General features: G+C 38.3%; 3 protein-coding genes across 4 annotated transcripts; 1 reads left to right on the forward strand and 2 right to left on the reverse strand.

Moving 5' to 3' along the window:
• Nucleotides 1-1,178: 1,178 nt before the first annotated feature.
• On the reverse strand, nucleotides 1,179-3,140 carry LOC140783618 (F-box/LRR-repeat protein At4g14103-like). Its single transcript, XM_073130558.1, has 3 exons — nucleotides 2,042-3,140; nucleotides 1,812-1,964; nucleotides 1,179-1,728 (listed from the first exon to the last, which is right to left on the reverse strand). Exons 1-3 carry the CDS (start codon nucleotides 3,011-3,013, stop codon nucleotides 1,441-1,443), a joined length of 1,413 nt encoding a protein of 470 aa, XP_072986659.1. The 5' UTR covers nucleotides 3,014-3,140; the 3' UTR covers nucleotides 1,179-1,440.
• Nucleotides 3,141-3,538: 398 nt separating this feature from the next.
• Nucleotides 3,539-7,403, reverse strand: LOC140783623 (histone acetyltransferase MCC1). Its single transcript, XM_073130563.1, has 6 exons — nucleotides 7,182-7,403; nucleotides 5,872-6,121; nucleotides 5,601-5,745; nucleotides 5,426-5,525; nucleotides 5,115-5,343; nucleotides 3,539-3,898 (listed from the first exon to the last, which is right to left on the reverse strand). Exons 2-6 carry the CDS (start codon nucleotides 5,976-5,978, stop codon nucleotides 3,718-3,720), a joined length of 762 nt encoding a protein of 253 aa, XP_072986664.1. The 5' UTR covers nucleotides 5,979-6,121; nucleotides 7,182-7,403; the 3' UTR covers nucleotides 3,539-3,717.
• A 145-nt stretch (nucleotides 7,404-7,548) lies between these two features.
• On the forward strand, nucleotides 7,549-12,507 carry LOC140783621 (uncharacterized). Of its 2 annotated transcripts, XM_073130561.1 has the most exons (7): nucleotides 7,549-8,003; nucleotides 8,222-8,296; nucleotides 8,371-8,911; nucleotides 9,502-9,887; nucleotides 10,546-10,772; nucleotides 10,857-11,001; nucleotides 11,953-12,507. In XM_073130561.1, the coding sequence occupies exons 1-7, from the start codon at nucleotides 7,686-7,688 to the stop codon at nucleotides 12,082-12,084; spliced, it is 1,824 nt and encodes a 607-aa protein (XP_072986662.1). In that variant the 5' UTR covers nucleotides 7,549-7,685; the 3' UTR covers nucleotides 12,085-12,507. The 2 variants fall into 2 exon arrangements, with proteins under 2 accessions (XP_072986662.1, XP_072986663.1); XM_073130562.1 differs by lacking the exon at nucleotides 10,857-11,001.
• Nucleotides 12,508-12,677: the final 170 nt, after the last annotated feature.

The following is a 12,677-nucleotide window of genomic DNA, read 5'->3' on the forward strand; positions in this document are numbered from 1 at the left end:
AATATTCTGGAACATGTTTGGGCAGATATGAATATTCTATTAAATTTAATTAATTTTTTAAAAAATAGCTAAAATACCCTTGAGTTGGATTAGGTTATGTTAGGTTGGGTTTAGTTGAATTGAGTATAAGTTGGATAAGTATAATTTAACCGATGATATTTTTATAATCTTTCTAGAATAGTTAACTTAACTTAATAATTTAGTTAAGTTTAGCTAACAACAAAATGTTTTCTGTACATATTCGCTAAATCATATAGTTCGATTTATAAATGGTGAAAATATAGAGTGTAAATTATAATTTTGTTACAAGACAAGGTATCGTATGTAAATTTTTCAAGAAAAAGAACACCAGATGTATGTGAAAATGACAATAAACCAAAGGGTATTATTAAAGTTATCCTTTGATTATACAAAAATTCAGCGGTTGTATAGATGTAAAGCAATATACTTAAATTCAATATCAACTGTTCAAGTTGTAGCATAACATGCAGTGCATTCATTCATTATGGCAATCAATCTTTTAACGTTCAAGAGCATAGGAATATATACCAAAGGTATAATTCAATGTAACAAAGTAACAGCGCTATGAAAGATCTACAGATTATATCTTCTTGGCAGGATATATATTCTGATGACTAGGTAATCAATGTCGTTCGAGAATTATTCAGATATTAGTACTATTGCTACAATCTTGCTTTAAAGGGCCCATCTCCATTTCTCCAATATTATCCTCTTGTTGCTTATATGCAATGGTCAATTGCTCAAGCACTGTCTTCCTTTCTTTCTTGTGAACAGCAGCAGATGCTTCACTCCTCTTTCTGATGATATAGCAGAATAATGGTGTTTGGATGTGGTATTCCTAAACCTAATTAGCTATGCTCATTTCTTAAATTTGAATAAAGTAGCTTAAAAAGAAAGTGGGTCAATTCCATTGAGATGTTGAGTTTAATACTTCCATCTGATTACAGCACTTGATGGCCATACCAGAAGAAAGGTCCTGCAATTGCCTCCATAAACTGTTTAATTAACCAATTTAATTTGCAAGAACACATAAATGAAATTCGAAATCAATTTAAACATTTGATCTGTACAGAGGTAAAAGGTTGCATGATGAAAAAACAGTACAATGAGAGACAAAATTTGGACAAAAAATTGTGCTAAATTCATCTGACAAACAATTGTACTATGAGGATCATCAATGCATTAGACTTCCTGAAATTTTTTAGTTGCTCAGAAGAAACTCAATAGATAATCTTGCACTAGCTATATCCTTCTCTCTTTAATGCAACAAGCGAGACACTTCCATTGCCAGAAAAGAATTGTTAGAATTGGTGTATTTGCAAACTCTAATTAGAAAAACATGACAAAGTAAGTATACAAAGAGAGCTCTTTCCCTACTAAGTGGAAGGATTCACCAGAGAGTAGTAGAACTGTCAACCCTCAGATGTCCGAATTAGTCATGCAATATTCAATAGTAACATCCCTGGATGCCCTCCGGAACTTTGACACCTTACGACGGAACTTGCCATGCTCAAGGCCATCCAACAAAGGTACAATGGTCATCTTCTTCAACGACCGCGCATTCTTCAGCATGAACTTAACCAATTCTAGTCCACTTTTACTCCGATCAATGTACTCCATCCTTACCCTCTTAAGATGCCTCAACAGCCCCTTAGTTTCCACCTCTTGTTGCTCGCCGGCCAACCGCCATTGAACCAGCCGTGAGAACTGCAACAATTCAACGCTAGCAGTTTAAGACAGAGATGAACAAGATATCATGAAATAGATTCTAAGCCTATGACAATTCTTACAGCGATAGATATTGTAAGGTCTTCCACACTGGGGAAGCTCATGAGCAGTGGGGCAATTTCTCGAACACCTTCTCTAGGTGATGCCATCACCAACTCCAAGCGCTTGACGTTGTCCTGCCGGATCTCCAACAGATCCTCCGCTCGACATAGATGCTTCACAACCAACAATATCAATTCCAACCGCCATAAAATGTACACGATTACCAACAAAAACTCTCAGATTTTTATACCTGAATGCACCAAGGGGAAAGCAACAAACACCTGGAATTCCCGACCAAACCGAGAAGCTTAACCAGACAATCTCTACATTCCTCGTCGCTCTCCCGCAGTTTCGACGGCTTCCCCAAATCCAAAACCACCTCGTCCAAATCCACCAAATCCTCGAAGTCGTGCTCGTCCGCAACTCTGCCGGAATAGCTCAACGTCCTAAGACGCGGCGAATCGGAAACCCTTATCCGAATCGGATGCATCCAATCGCAGTTCTCCAACCCTAACCTCTTGAGACGCGGCGCGCCGACGACGTCGAACACATCGACGCGGCACTCCTCGACGAGGAGCTCCTCGAGATTCCTGCAGCACGAGATGAGCTCTCGCAAAAATGTCCCCTTTAGGAGGGAGGCCGAGGCGAGATGAAATCGCGTGAGGTTGGTAAGGGAGGAAGGGGACGGGAGAGGAAACGGGTAGTCGCATAACTGGAGGGTAAGGGAGGACAAGGAGTCGCAGGAGAATAAGGAGTCGGGCAGCCGCATAGATCTGGCCTTGGGCAGGACGAGCTCTAGGTGCTCGACGCGGCGGGCGACGGCGGCGGCAAGCCACGTCGGGACACGCGGCTCGGAGCCGCTGTATCCGGCGAGGGAGAGGCGGAGGCGGCGGAGAGGAGCGTCGGAGGAGGAGAGTGAGAGGGTGGAGTCAACAAAGGAGATGAACGAGGATTTGGCGCCGCGGAGCGGAAGGAACAGGGAGAAGTCGAAGTCGAGGCAAGGGGAGGAAGCGAAGGTGTAACGCCATTGGCGGGAGAGGAGGGAGGTGGATACAGCTTCTTTGGTGGGGAGGAAGGAGAGAATTAGGGCTCGGATGGAATCCGGGAGGAAGGAGATGAGGTCATCGCCGCCTGCGCCGCCGCCTCCACCGCCGCCGTGGTCGTTGTCGTCGCCGAAGTTGGAGAAAGTGGGGAGTCGTGGGACGAGGTGCTTCGTCCTCATCCTTCGATTGGAGGAGTGGGGTCGGTTGTTTTATCCCACGCACCTCTACCTCTGTAGAAGGAAGTACACGCCGTAGGAAAAAAGAAAGAAAGAGAAGGGAGACGTGGTGTCTGTGTTGTGTTACAAGTAAAGAAAGAGTCTACGAGTAGATAGATGAGGGGTTGAGATTAGAGTTTATTCTTCTTCTCTTCTTCTTCTAATTTATTTAGGATTTTTTAATTTATTTTTATTTTTGTTAAAAAAATCAAATTTATATGAGGGAAAATGCGATTTAATTTATCTAAATTTTACAATGGGAACAAGCATTTTATTGTAGACCTAAAGAAACTCAACACATAATGGCATAATAATTAGAACTCATATTGACCTAATTCTTGGTTCACAATCGCACTCACGGCTTCATATTCGCTGCTACTAGTCAGCAGTACGCGATTAACAAACAATGTCGATATCACAATCCAATCTCTTCAACTAAGAGACCAAAAGAAAGAAGGCACATTATTTACAGACATAACTCCTCAAGCATAGAGATAAGTTACCTGGAAACTTTATTTTACATAATAAATATGATGCTAATTGGATTACATATTTTTAATTATTTACTCCATTTTCACAGATAGATACAACAGATAAATGCACAAGGGTGATTCTCTATTCTATTGGATGCCCAATTAGCACTTTGCATTTCCACCAAAGCTGGTTTTTTAAACACACTGACTAGTATCTTCGACGCCTATTATCCTCTTGTTCTCTGTCATTAGAAGGCCACTTGATTCTCTACACTTGGACCATCTGGGAATATTCTTCGCGTCATTTTTCCACACCTTTCCGACGAGAATCTTCAAGAAACCCCTGAAGTACACAGCAAATGCAGCCACCATTTCCCTGAATAGAATCATATTCCAATATTAAGACATACTCGTAAGTACAGAATTTATGCACCTAGAAAACAGACTTACATAAAGTGACAAATGAAAACTGTTATGTTTTTCCCCAAAAAAAAGGAGAACGAAAAGATGCAAAGTCTGTCATGGATACAACATAGAGTTGCGTCCAAGACTTCTTTCAACTTTACGACAATAGTGATCATGCATTTTTCCTCCAATTATCGCTGATGCTTCTTTAGAGTACATCCATGCTCCCTGTCCATGTTTGTTTCCTTATTTGTATCCTTTATATACATCCATGCTTCATGGGCCTCTCAAAAGTACCAACAGTCTGACATCCATTTTTTCAATCACTAATACTAAAAGATACAAGGATAGGATAACATAAGATGGTAGCTACACATGTGGATAGAAAAGGAGGGGAAACTTTAACTTCAGACTGAAGTCAGAATAGAAGTTGGAATAGGAAAGACAAATACATGAATTCCTGAGGTTATTTTTTGGAGGGAAGGCACACAAGCTGCAGAAAGAGGACATAAAACCAAAAAAAGTTTTCGTTTGATTAGAAAACCTAAGAAGTTTACTCCATTCTGATTTTGAGATATAAGAATCAAACGATAGCATTCTTGAAGAACAAAAGAAGAATCTCCCAAAGTGCCGGATTTAAATAAACCGACAGATTATGATTTTGAGATAGATATGCAACCCTACAGATTAGAGTGGATTAGAAGGAACCGAAGGCAAGTTAATGTTAGCACCAGTGGCTGATGTACATTCCACAACTGTTAAAAGAATGTAGGGAAGAAGCTACTTCAATTAAGTCTACTTTGTGATCTTGTGTCTCTCGAAGGAAAGTAATGTTTAAAAAACACTAAGAGAATAGCGTTAATCCGCATAGATCACAAATATCAAATAAGGATCGTTGTAGATATGCATATTGCAGCAACAAGTATACAAAGTATGTGCAAAGAGGTAAATGAAACACCAGCCCTTGCAGGATAATTTAACCATAAATGTAGCACAAAGGTACTTTGTCACTAAATTTCCATGAACATGTGAAAATGATTGATGCACGAGATGCAGCAGAAATCAAGAACTGATTAGCATAACGTGAAGTGCACTTTTACATTAAGAACAGTAGGATATTATGCAACCATTACTACTTTTTGTGATATAACTTATGCTTTTCATTCTGGAGTAGATGAAATACTTACAATGGTGAGCAGGGAGATCGGCCACCATTTACATAGTAGACAAACAAGTATGAGTCATAATGCTGGCCTCTAATATAGTAAAATTTCGGCAGTCTTCTTACAAGCTTAAATGACATCTTCTTGTAGAAGTCGATTGCAGGCTGATTGTATGAAATGACATGCAAATACACTGCTCTGCAATTTGATATACTCGTTGCATATTTAATTACCTCCTGAACAAGTGAAGTAGCTGCAAATGAAAGTCTCATTAAGAAAAAATTAATTGAATTGTTAAGCAGTTAGTGAGTCTGATCATAGGAGAAGGTAATAACCTATCCCCAGATTTCTGTAATGCTCTGCTACACCAAGTGTTAATATATAAACCAGTGTCAGATCTTTCCTTGTGGTATTGTACCTGATCAAATCTTCAATCTACAAAGATGAAAAATCAGCTATGTCTGGTTCATTTAATGTGACGGCAATTCTTAGCATAATAAACTCAGATACCTCGCTATCTTTTGCTGTAATGATACGTGTAGTGATGAATCCAATAAGTTCATCACTTTGGCCATCTGATCTGCTGACGTCAATAGCACCCCATGAGACAATGCCATTGCCATTGACAACATTCAAGAAGAATTCTCTCTCATACCTGCAGAAAAGCAGTCATATCAAGAAGCACATTTCACACTAGATTCTCAGCAGATAATTCTGCAACAAATTAAAATGTAACATGTCTTTTCTATGTGCAAATGAAAATTATTTTAAATCTAGGCACCTTATAGGAAATAAAGCAGCATGAATCTGCTCAAGAACTTCCAGATCAGATGGCCGTATTGGCCTATATGCTATAGTTGGACGGGGTGAAGATCTTGGTTCCAACATGAGAAATTTCCTTATCAATATTCAGCAACAACAGATGCTTGGATATGCATCCGCAATCCTTCCTCCATTTACACCACATCTGATTTGATATATGTGCTGTTATCACTCATAAGTGCCATATCAAGTTTCTACCCACCTAACTCCTGTAATTATCAGCAAAACTCATTAGCTTTAACTATGAGGAGAGAATATGTTACAATAATCATATAACGGAATGTGTCATCAGAGGTGTCAAAAACAACATCTACAAGTATTCGAGTACAGCACTTTCGTGCATGAATTTATCTTATATCCTTGAACTGCAAACTGTATGATATTCGCCCAAGCTGCTTATGGTTTTGTGTTCTGTACCTTCTTCATGTATCCTCCCAGTACAAGGTATGTTTTTTTGTTATTCCCAAGTACAAGCTTTTTCTTTAGACCATAATTCAAAAATGTTGTCTTGAAGCAGGCCCATATCTTTTGCCATATAACCATGAATATTGCCTATCAAAACTGTTGTGTTGAAAGATGTGATGTTGAAGAAGGGCCATATATTTTGCCACACAGTTACCTATAAACATAAATACTCCAAAAAGAGGGAAAAAAAAAACTAAGTCATTATAGGAAGGTAACGTATAGGCTTTAATTAAAATGGCTAAGTTTCTTTTGTTCTTCTCGCACTTGGTTTGTTTTGCCTTAACTGAGCAAACTGGTCTTGGCTAAACTGCAAAATGAACAAAATAGACCAAAGTTTTGCCGTATCTCGAGCAGTGATTTCACTAATGGCAATACAGCTATAAAACCCATCTTTTTGTCAAATTAAACATCAGGTTTGAACTTGAAGCAAAGCGGTCTCAAATGAGATCGCAAACTCAGGAAAATTGACAAATCATCAAGAAGAATCTGTACCATATAACCTAATAATGAACTGTAAGACGAATAATGTCAACTTCTTGTTTCCAACAACTGGGAGGTGGCAATTTGATCCCAATATAGGCTTTCTCGATCATCCCAATCCCAAAGGACAAACCCTAAGATGGTCCTATGCCCATCTGAATCTAAACCCACAACGCCAGATCACCCTATTTGATAACTCAATTGGTGATACAAGGACAACACATCATCTGATTCGAGATCTCATAGAATTCCAACAATTATTTCTCCAGAAACCCACAAAATCTATCACGAGAAAAGAAAAACCATGAGGAACGCGAGATTCACCTTAGAATTCCGTCGAGAAAAGAATGGAGCCGAAGCTGGTGCCTTGATCCCTAGAAGAAGAATCCAAAGAAGTAGGCCTTGGAGGGGATCTCTATGCGGAATCACTCCACCGACCGGAATCGTATTCTTTGCCTCTATTGATCTCTTCTTCTTCTTCTTCCGACCATTGATGCTGCTCTATTCGAGGTCAATTCTTCGCGTTTGCGAATGCGAACGAGTCGCAACGTGCTCATAGTTAATTTATCCTAACAAATGGGCCTCCAAGCCCGTGAAAGACTCTAGCTCTCATTGGGCCTCGAAGGATTTGGTCTTATCAGGCTAAATTTGAAAAGAAAACACAACCTGCTAACTCGGTCAACACAACTACACAAGTAGAAGAAATGGTGAACAACTAGAGCTGGTGGAAATAAAATAGTAAGAGACTCCGACTTCTATTCTACCGCTGCCGCCGCCGCCGCCGCCTCCTCTTCTCGAAGAGATCGGAATCTAAGACAAGGGCAATTTATGGCAGCTAAATCCGATTCAACAAACGGTCAAAAGCTAAGTCACGCTTCCCCGCCGGCGGTCGCGCCCACTTCGGAATCGACACCAAGTTCCAATTCTCGCGATCGAGAAGTCCAAAAGAATTCTCGATTGAGTATGCCCGAAAGCGATGAATCCACCCTTGGGTGCGATCTGACTTCAAGCGAGGAGGTGGAATCGCGGAAAGTTGGACACTTGGAGGAGGTGGTAAAGAGATTGGAGGAAATTAGGATTAATGGGGAAGAGCCCGAGTTGTCGGAAGAAGAGATACGAGCCAACGATCAGCTTCAAGAGGATGAGGTAATGGCATAATTCATTAAAATCTATCAATTTATTCTATAATAATTATGCTGGTACATTGCTGTATCTTATTCACCGGAATGAGTAAGGAATTTGGAATTTGAGTAGAATAATCTTATGCAATTGTATCGTTTCCTTATATTGTATTGACAACCTAGATTTTGGGTTTTTTAGCATCACATATCTACCTGTTTTCATATTTAACATCTTATTTTCAGGTGTTAGCACTGGAAGCAATATATGGAAATAATGTTGTTACGTTTCATAGGAAAGGAGGTTTACGATCTTTTCAGGTTTTACCATAACTTGCACTGTTGCTTATTGCTTGCAAGTGAGTACATAAATGATGTTCATTTCTTCCATGCAGGTTTATGTACATTATGAAATTTCTGATGCCATCAATGTATCTGCAAAGCTTTATTCAACTGAAAAGTTGAAATCTGGAGTAGATCTTGTTGGCACGCCAGGGCCAGATAACTCTGATGAATTTGTGTACACTTTTAACGTTCAATATCTGCCCCCAGTTCTGCTAACGTGTTTATTACCTCAGTCATATCCAAGTCATCATCCTCCCTATTTCACAATCACTGTAGAATGGTTAGACAAGCTGAAGATTTCATCTCTTTGTCACAAGCTAGATTCCATCTGGACAGAGCAACCAGGGCAGGAAGTTATATACCAATGGGTTGAATGGCTGCACAGCTCTTCCCCCTCTTACCTTGAATTTTATGAAGGAGTAACATTAGGTTTGAATGATATATTACAAACTGCAGACAACCGTGCCATTTCAGGATGCCTTCCACCAGAGTTGGTCATTCCCTTAATGATTAGCTATAATGATGATAAGTGTCATGAAGCTTTTCTCAATAATCTATATCAGTGCATCATTTGTTTCAATGGGTATACAGGTAATACTTTTTCTTTACTCCATAATCATGAAGGCATGCAGCTTGTTGTGTCAGTGTTTGCACAATGTATACATTATGTTATTTTCAAGTTTCAAATATTATGAGGTCATGTTATTAAGGAAATGGTGAAAGTGAGTAATTATTACAATTAATGATGACATGTAGTATATAAAAATGTGAAAAGTGTCACTCTCCCCTTTTATAATAAGAAGTGAATTAAGGGAAGTTGGATGATTTTAGAGTAGATAACTCACTTCTCACTCCACTTTTCATCCAAACACTAGAAATGATAGACTTTCAAAAAATCCTATGTATTGTAGTTATATGCATAAATTACAACATCGGCAAAGTTGATTTCATCAGATTTATCCCCAGTTGATGCATCTGTATTAGTCTTTCGCACATTAGCAATTATGTTATCACTAATCATATTTTCTATATTCAATCCACGAAGAACCAAGAAGTATCTTGTTTAAGTATTGTCTCTTCTTTAATGCTAAGAGTTTAAAAGTCAATAGCTTTGGAAATGCTTTCACCTACATGAAGATGTTCTGGCATACCACTTTACATTTCATGTTTTTATTTATCAGGTAAAGAATTCATCAAACTTCCATGTCGACATTATTTTTGTTGGAAGTGCATGGAAACTTACTCTAGCATGCACGTTAAGGAAGGCACTGTAACTAAGTTGCTATGCCCTGATACAAAGTGTGGAGGTCTCATTCCACCTAATTTATTGAAAAGGCTTCTTGATGATGAAGACTATGAGCGCTGGGAATCATTAATTCTTCAAAAGACATTGGACTCGATGGCTGATGTAGTTTACTGTCCAAGATGTGAAACTGCATGTTTGGAAGATGAGGATCATCATGCCCAATGTTCAAAGTGTTTCTTCAGCTTTTGCTCTCTTTGCAGAGAACGTCGCCATGTAGGGGTGAATTGTATGTCTCTGGAAGCAAAGCTTCTCATTTTGCAGGTAGCAAATGCAGCTATCTATTAAGACTTTAAGAGCTTTGTTTTTGCATTCTTTGCTCAGCCACATGTTACAATATCTTTTGATCCCAGATGTCAGATGTATCTAACTCATCTAAATTCTCTATTCTGATATGCTTGAAGGTGAAACCAATTGTTACTAATGATTCCAAATTTACCTGGAATTATCCTATCTGCTTTCTCCAAATATTTCAACAGAAAGTCCATGCTCAGTTATTGCATAGATCATGTTCCAAATCTTGCCACATGCAATTTGGTTCCTGCACGCCTGAATCTCATAGTATATAGGTGACATAACGTGTAATATATTTTGGAGAATGTAATGTATTATATATGGAATTTATATCTTAGAACATTACCTTTGCTCACCTAGCTATTGATCTGAATTATGAGGGAGAGAGATGTAGGGAATCTAGAGACAGGTAGATGAGATATATCTAGTTTAGATTTTTGATAATATATGTAGTAATAGGATCTGCGATTGCTACAGACATAATGGAGCATGGTTCTCTCAAATTAATTGTTTTTAATTTATTCCATGAAATAGATTTCAGAAATCTCCTCTATGATAGATTAAGACATTTTCATTCTAATATTTTATTGTTAATTCTTGACAATTGACATATCTTTCTTGGCCACAGGAACGCCAAAATTCATCCTGTCTGAAGGAAGACCAATTGCGGAGAGAGCGTGAGGTGATAAATGAAATTCTAAGTGTCCGGGAGGCACTTCGTGATGCTAAACAATGCCCATCATGTAAGATGGCTATATCACGTACTGAAGGCTGCAACAAAATGGTTTGTCAGAACTGCGGCCAGTACTTTTGCTACCGATGTAACAAAGCAATTGATGGATATGATCATTTCAGGTAGATTATTTGGGAGATTTTGATGATTAGATTTACATATATGCATGTTTCACTCAGTAGGACTAAAATTACTATTCATTAAAGGGAAGGATGTGAACTTTTTTCACATGAAGAGATTCAGAGATGGGAGGCGCATATGAATGCGCGGCAAGTTGTTGGGCAGATACAAGCTGAACTTTTCCCTAATCTCGGTCATCCCTGTCCCAATTGTCGTCAGCTAAATGCGAAGGTTAGCATAGATTAACTGATTGTGCAGTTTACACTATTGCTTCAGTTTCAGAAAAGAATCAGGACTCTACTTCACATAGGCAAACAACCTATTGTATAGAGTAGACGGTCATAGTATCTTTCAATAATACCATCTTAGACTAAGGCAAAGGTTGACTATGTATTAAGTATCAAAGATTTAACTTCGCCCTGGCCCAAGCCTGCAAATTAGGAATCTCTTCTAACTGGAACTTACTTGGATTTGTATTATGTTCTTTCTCCAGAAATCTGGTAGCTCAGTTTTGTCCTTTTATATATTTTATCAGGCATTCTGAACTTTTGAAACTAATGAATACCTAGATTTGTTGTCCTGGCTCCTTACCCTATTTGCATACTAATCTCTTGGTTCTTCATGTTTGCTCACATCCCTAAATTTTTTTTGACTTCTTTGTCCTTTTCTTCTTGGAGTTATCTCCAATGAATCAAGAATTAAACGAATGGTATTTTTGTAGTAGCACAATTCACACTTCAAGTATGTTTCAATTGACTTGAATTTAGCATGCATGTGTTGTTGGATAACATAGGAGGGTGAAATTTTGGGTCATTAATTTGGAGGTCGTTCTTTTCTTCTTGGAGTTGTCTCCAATGAATCAAGAATAAAATGAATGGTATTTTTGTAATAGCTCAAATTTGATTCACACTTTAGGTATGTTTCAATTGACTTGAATTTGGTATGCATGTGTTGTTGGATAACACAGTAGGGTGAAAATTTGGGTCATCAATTTGGAGGGTGGCCACTGTGATTCAACGTAGGCATAGTCAATTAGTTGCTCTGGTAGTATTACATATAGATGCTCACATACATATAGTATCATGCTATATTAATTTTTTTTTCCTTTATTTTCTGTAATCATCTATTGTTTGTTTGATGAAAAGGACTAACAGACTACTGTTGTTGGGGGAACACAACCAGGTTGGTAATAATAATCACATCTTCTGTTGGGCATGCCAAAATCATTATTGCGCATTGTGTCGGAAGATCGTCAGGAGGAGCACTCAACACTACGGTCCCAGAGGTTGCAAGCAACACACCGCAGATCCTTAATGATGATTCTTCTCCTATTTCAGAGTTATTTTATCCTCAATAACTAAAGATACAGATCAAATTGTGAACAGAGAAATGAGCATATTTGGCACTTCTCGGCGACGATTCTTTGCTGATTAAAATCCTATAAGGTCTGCAAATGCAATTGCTTCTAGTAGCGGCTGAAGAATTACGAGTGAAGTAGTGAAGAGTGCTGATGATTTTGTATAATAAAAAATAATCAATTGCTTAGGGGCAGTTTGGTTTTATGTATTTCAAGATACACATCTATAGTATTAAATAAGAAATCAATGTAAATAGAAGTCTTGTATCATCTTCAAGAATCTTCTAAAGACAGAAACCTCTATAAATTTTGATTGAACAGACAGCACTTTGTACCTAGTGTTATGGGATCTATGAATTAGAAAACTGATTTTTATGTTATATTTTATATATGCAGATGTAGTTTTTTCAAATACATAAAATCAAACGGCCTCACACTATTTTTTAATCCTACTTGTTTGGTTGATCATTACAGCCATCTATGACTGGAACTTGAAGAGAGAATATGCACGTGCTGAACTCCACAGCTAAAGTGATCATTCTGTTTGCGA

This window comes from Typha latifolia, chromosome 3 (assembly GCF_019914945.1).
Source record: "Typha latifolia isolate L0001 chromosome 3, TyphaL0001v2, whole genome shotgun sequence".
NCBI classification, from domain to species: domain Eukaryota; kingdom Viridiplantae; phylum Streptophyta; class Magnoliopsida; order Poales; family Typhaceae; genus Typha; species Typha latifolia.

Bases quoted from the DNA above. Each gene is read 5' to 3' on its own strand.
- LOC140783621 (XM_073130561.1), top strand. From the start codon at position 7,686: ATGGCAGCTAAATCCGATTCAACAAACGGTCAAAAGCTAAGTCACGCT. The intron at 8,004-8,221 runs GTAATGGCATAA...TCTTATTTTCAG, and splicing joins ATCAGCTTCAAGAGGATGAG to GTGTTAGCACTGGAAGCAAT. The intron at 10,773-10,856 runs GTAGATTATTTG...TATTCATTAAAG, and splicing joins GATGGATATGATCATTTCAG to GGAAGGATGTGAACTTTTTT.
- LOC140783623 (XM_073130563.1), bottom strand. From the start codon at position 5,978: ATGTTGGAACCAAGATCTTCACCCCGTCCAACTATAGCATATAGGCCA. The intron at 5,746-5,871 runs GTGCCTAGATTT...GCTTTTCTGCAG, and splicing joins GCTGCTTTATTTCCTATAAG to GTATGAGAGAGAATTCTTCT. The intron at 5,526-5,600 runs GTATCTGAGTTT...TCATCTTTGTAG, and splicing joins TTACAGCAAAAGATAGCGAG to ATTGAAGATTTGATCAGGTA.
- LOC140783618 (XM_073130558.1), bottom strand. From the start codon at position 3,013: ATGAGGACGAAGCACCTCGTCCCACGACTCCCCACTTTCTCCAACTTC. The intron at 1,965-2,041 runs GTATAAAAATCT...TTGGTTGTGAAG, and splicing joins TTTCCCCTTGGTGCATTCAG to CATCTATGTCGAGCGGAGGA. The intron at 1,729-1,811 runs GTAAGAATTGTC...GAATTGTTGCAG, and splicing joins ACCTTACAATATCTATCGCT to TTCTCACGGCTGGTTCAATG.